The following is a 2,682-nucleotide window of genomic DNA, read 5'->3' as shown; positions in this document are numbered from 1 at the left end:
GTAAAGGTAACGAAGGCACAATACACAATAATGGAACTGTATTTTCTACAGAAGTATTTTGGCCTTACCTAGCTCCTTACTAGGTTTGGAAAGATAAGGGAGTACTTCCTGCTACCATCTCACAGGAAGCCCACAGACTGAGCCATACAGAATGATGTTGACCTTGATGGGACTAGGAGGAAAGGCTCAGAGGGAGCCCTGTGTTTTGAGGCTGAAGATTACAAGACTCCCTCTTAATTCCATGTGAGCTTTCCTGCCACATATAGGAACTTTTAGCAGGGTTCGGTGGCTTGCGCCTATAATCCCAGCATGAGTTTTGGCCAGCCTGGGCTGTACAGTGTTAGACCCTGGAGAGAGAGAGAGAGAGCAGAGACAGAGAGGTGACACCAGCAGAAATGGTTTATTCACAAATAAATACACACCAGGCAGAGCTTCCTGCCTGCTTCAGAGAATTTATCATATGGGTCCCTCCTTCCACGGAGTTGGGAAGGTACCACTGCCCGGGTGAGGACCAGCTCCCACTCTGGAATGTCTACAGCAGTATCACTGGTGCCTCTTCCAGAGAAGAAAATTCGCTTCCAAGGTGCTGAGGCACAAAGCCTCTGTGCTCAGATGTGGCGCCTGTCATTGTTGTTCCTTGGACTCTTCAGGATGGTGGCCACTCCTGGAGCGAGAGAGGCATCCAGGTGTCCAGCAGGGCCAGCACATTGCTGGTGAAAAGCTGCAGGGAGAGAAACAACAGTGCAGCCCTTAGTATCTCGATGCCAAGGGTCGGCTCCGCATTCATCTGCTTCACACTTGCTCTTCCTCGAGAGAGCAAGGGGGGGCGGGTCCCTGATTCCTGCGTGGACCTCCCCTCACTATTTGGGTGCCCAGGGCACGCCGAGAAGCTCTCAACAGCAATCGGGTGAGGCCAGGATGGTCTCAGAGTGTGGTAGGGAGGGTGGTCCCGGCCATGGGGCTGTATGTAGGGCCTCGGCAGTAGGGGGCCGCCACCCCAAGGCGGAGAGAGGCGTCAGCACAGGGAAAGTGCTACTAACCGGAGACGAGGGGCTTGGCTCCATCGCCTGCCTTTCCGGAGACGCGATCTCGGCGTACAGCAACGACGGGTCGCAGGGCTCTGGTGCTACCCCGGGTCTAGGGCAGGCAGATAGGGATCCCCTCGACAACCCGCTGCAGGCCGTCGGGGTCAAGATGGGGCCGAGCGACTGCGCCTGCGCCGGGCCGCTGTCCGGGCACAGTGGGCAGCCGCGAGCGGACGCCGCGTCTGCGCTCCGCCGGCACCGCAAGCTGTCCTCGCTGAGGCCCAGCACGGCCGACAGGTGGCTGATGTAGCGGATGGCCAGGCGCAGCGTCTCGATCTTGGTGAGGCTCTGGCCCGCCGGCGCCACCGATTGAGGCAGAAAACGACGCAGCTCGTGCAGCGCTCGGGCGAGCGTGCGCATGCGCAGCTTCTCGCGCTCGCTGGCGCTTTGCCGCTGGACACTGCCTAGTCGGCCGCCATGTGCCCCACGCTTCCCCGGGGTCCCTGCACGCCTGGCGGGGCGAGAGCAGGGCGGCAGGGAGCTGCCGGCCCGGGGACTGACCCATGAGTTCGGGGACCAGGCAGGGAAACAGGTGCTGTCCCTGTCAGAGGGCAGCGGCGGCGGTTGCCGATCTGGACCCAGGATCCAGGATTCTGCGAGCGGCGAGCACAACTGCTGAGCCATGGTGGCGGAGGCGCGTCCAGGGCCCCGGCAGCAGCTTTATCCCGAGCCCAAGGTGTGAAGTGGCCCCTTCCAAGCCGCATCAACACATCAAAGCGGGCTCGGAGGCCAGGAGGGGGCAGGGCCTGACCCTTTGAACCAAGAGCAGGGGTGCTAAGGTGCTGCCCCCTCCGTCTGCCCCACCTGGGCCCTAGCTTGAGCTTCCTGGAGACCTGCACCTAGTGGCCTTGGGTGCCCAGGCACTGGATTAGCCCTGCAAGTTAAAGGCAGCATGGTTAGATAACTGGAAGTCCAGCTCCTACGTTTGGGGTCCACCTTCATCTGTTGGGGACCTTATGCAAATTCTTAAGTTTTTTGCATTTTAATGTCCAGCTTGTATAATTGGAGTCTCCTGGTTTGCAGAGCAGTCTGTAGAATACAGTAGGAACCAGAAGTGTAACCCATTCCTCCTCAGAAGCTGACTGGTGGCAGGGAAGGCCTTTCCCTGCTTAGTAGGGGTATGGGAGGCACAATGAAGAAGCTATCCCAGGCAAATAAATCCAAGCTGGGTTGTCTGAGCAGGGGGAGAGGTGAGCCAGCTGCCCCTGATGTCACCCCTAGCTTTGACAAGATAGGGAGCTCCATGCATTGCCCCAGCACTCCTGTCATTGATCTTGTGCTGCCTTGGGGACATACAACAGATGAGAACTGAAATGGGAATGAAAAAGCATTTAACAAAACTCAACAGCTCTAAGCTGGGTGTGGTGGTATACTCTTGTAATCCTAGCACGTGGTAGGCTGAGGCAGGAGGCTCAGGAGTTCAAGATCAAGACCTGGCTACACAGCAAGTTCAAGGCCAAGCAAAACAAAAACAAAAAGGGAAATGAACCAAAAGTAGACATCCTTATCTGTCTTGTTGCAATCTTCCACTTTTTGGTATGTTGCTACCTGTTGGGTCTTTGTGGATGCCTTTTTTTTTTTTTTTTTTTTGACGGGT

At 56.8% G+C, this 2,682-nt stretch overlaps 1 protein-coding gene across 1 annotated transcript; it reads right to left on the bottom strand.

The window, feature by feature from the left end:
- Positions 1 to 381: 381 nt before the first annotated feature.
- On the bottom strand, positions 382 to 1,724 carry Mesp1 (mesoderm posterior bHLH transcription factor 1). The gene is made up of 2 exons (XM_008852809.3): positions 1,041 to 1,724; positions 382 to 721 (listed from the first exon to the last, which is right to left on the bottom strand). Exons 1-2 carry the CDS (start codon positions 1,707 to 1,709, stop codon positions 647 to 649), a joined length of 744 nt encoding a protein of 247 aa, XP_008851031.1. The 5' UTR covers positions 1,710 to 1,724; the 3' UTR covers positions 382 to 646.
- Between the last annotated feature and the right edge of the window lie 958 nt (positions 1,725 to 2,682).

This window comes from Nannospalax galili, unplaced genomic scaffold (assembly GCF_000622305.1).
Source record: "Nannospalax galili isolate Female #2095 unplaced genomic scaffold, S.galili_v1.0 scaffold185, whole genome shotgun sequence".
Classification (NCBI taxonomy): domain Eukaryota; kingdom Metazoa; phylum Chordata; class Mammalia; order Rodentia; family Spalacidae; genus Nannospalax; species Nannospalax galili.
Note: the sequence above shows the minus strand (reverse complement) of the source record. Positions and strands in the feature narration are given on the sequence as shown.

What these genes read in the sequence shown, in the direction of transcription:
- Mesp1 (XM_008852809.3), bottom strand. Translation starts at nt 1,709, where the DNA reads ATGGCTCAGCAGTTGTGCTCGCCGCTCGCAGAATCCTGGATCCTGGGT. An exon ending in AGCCAAGCCCCTCGTCTCCG is followed by an intron (nt 722 to 1,040) that starts GTTAGTAGCACT and finishes CTCTCCCTGCAG; the next exon opens with CTTTTCACCAGCAATGTGCT.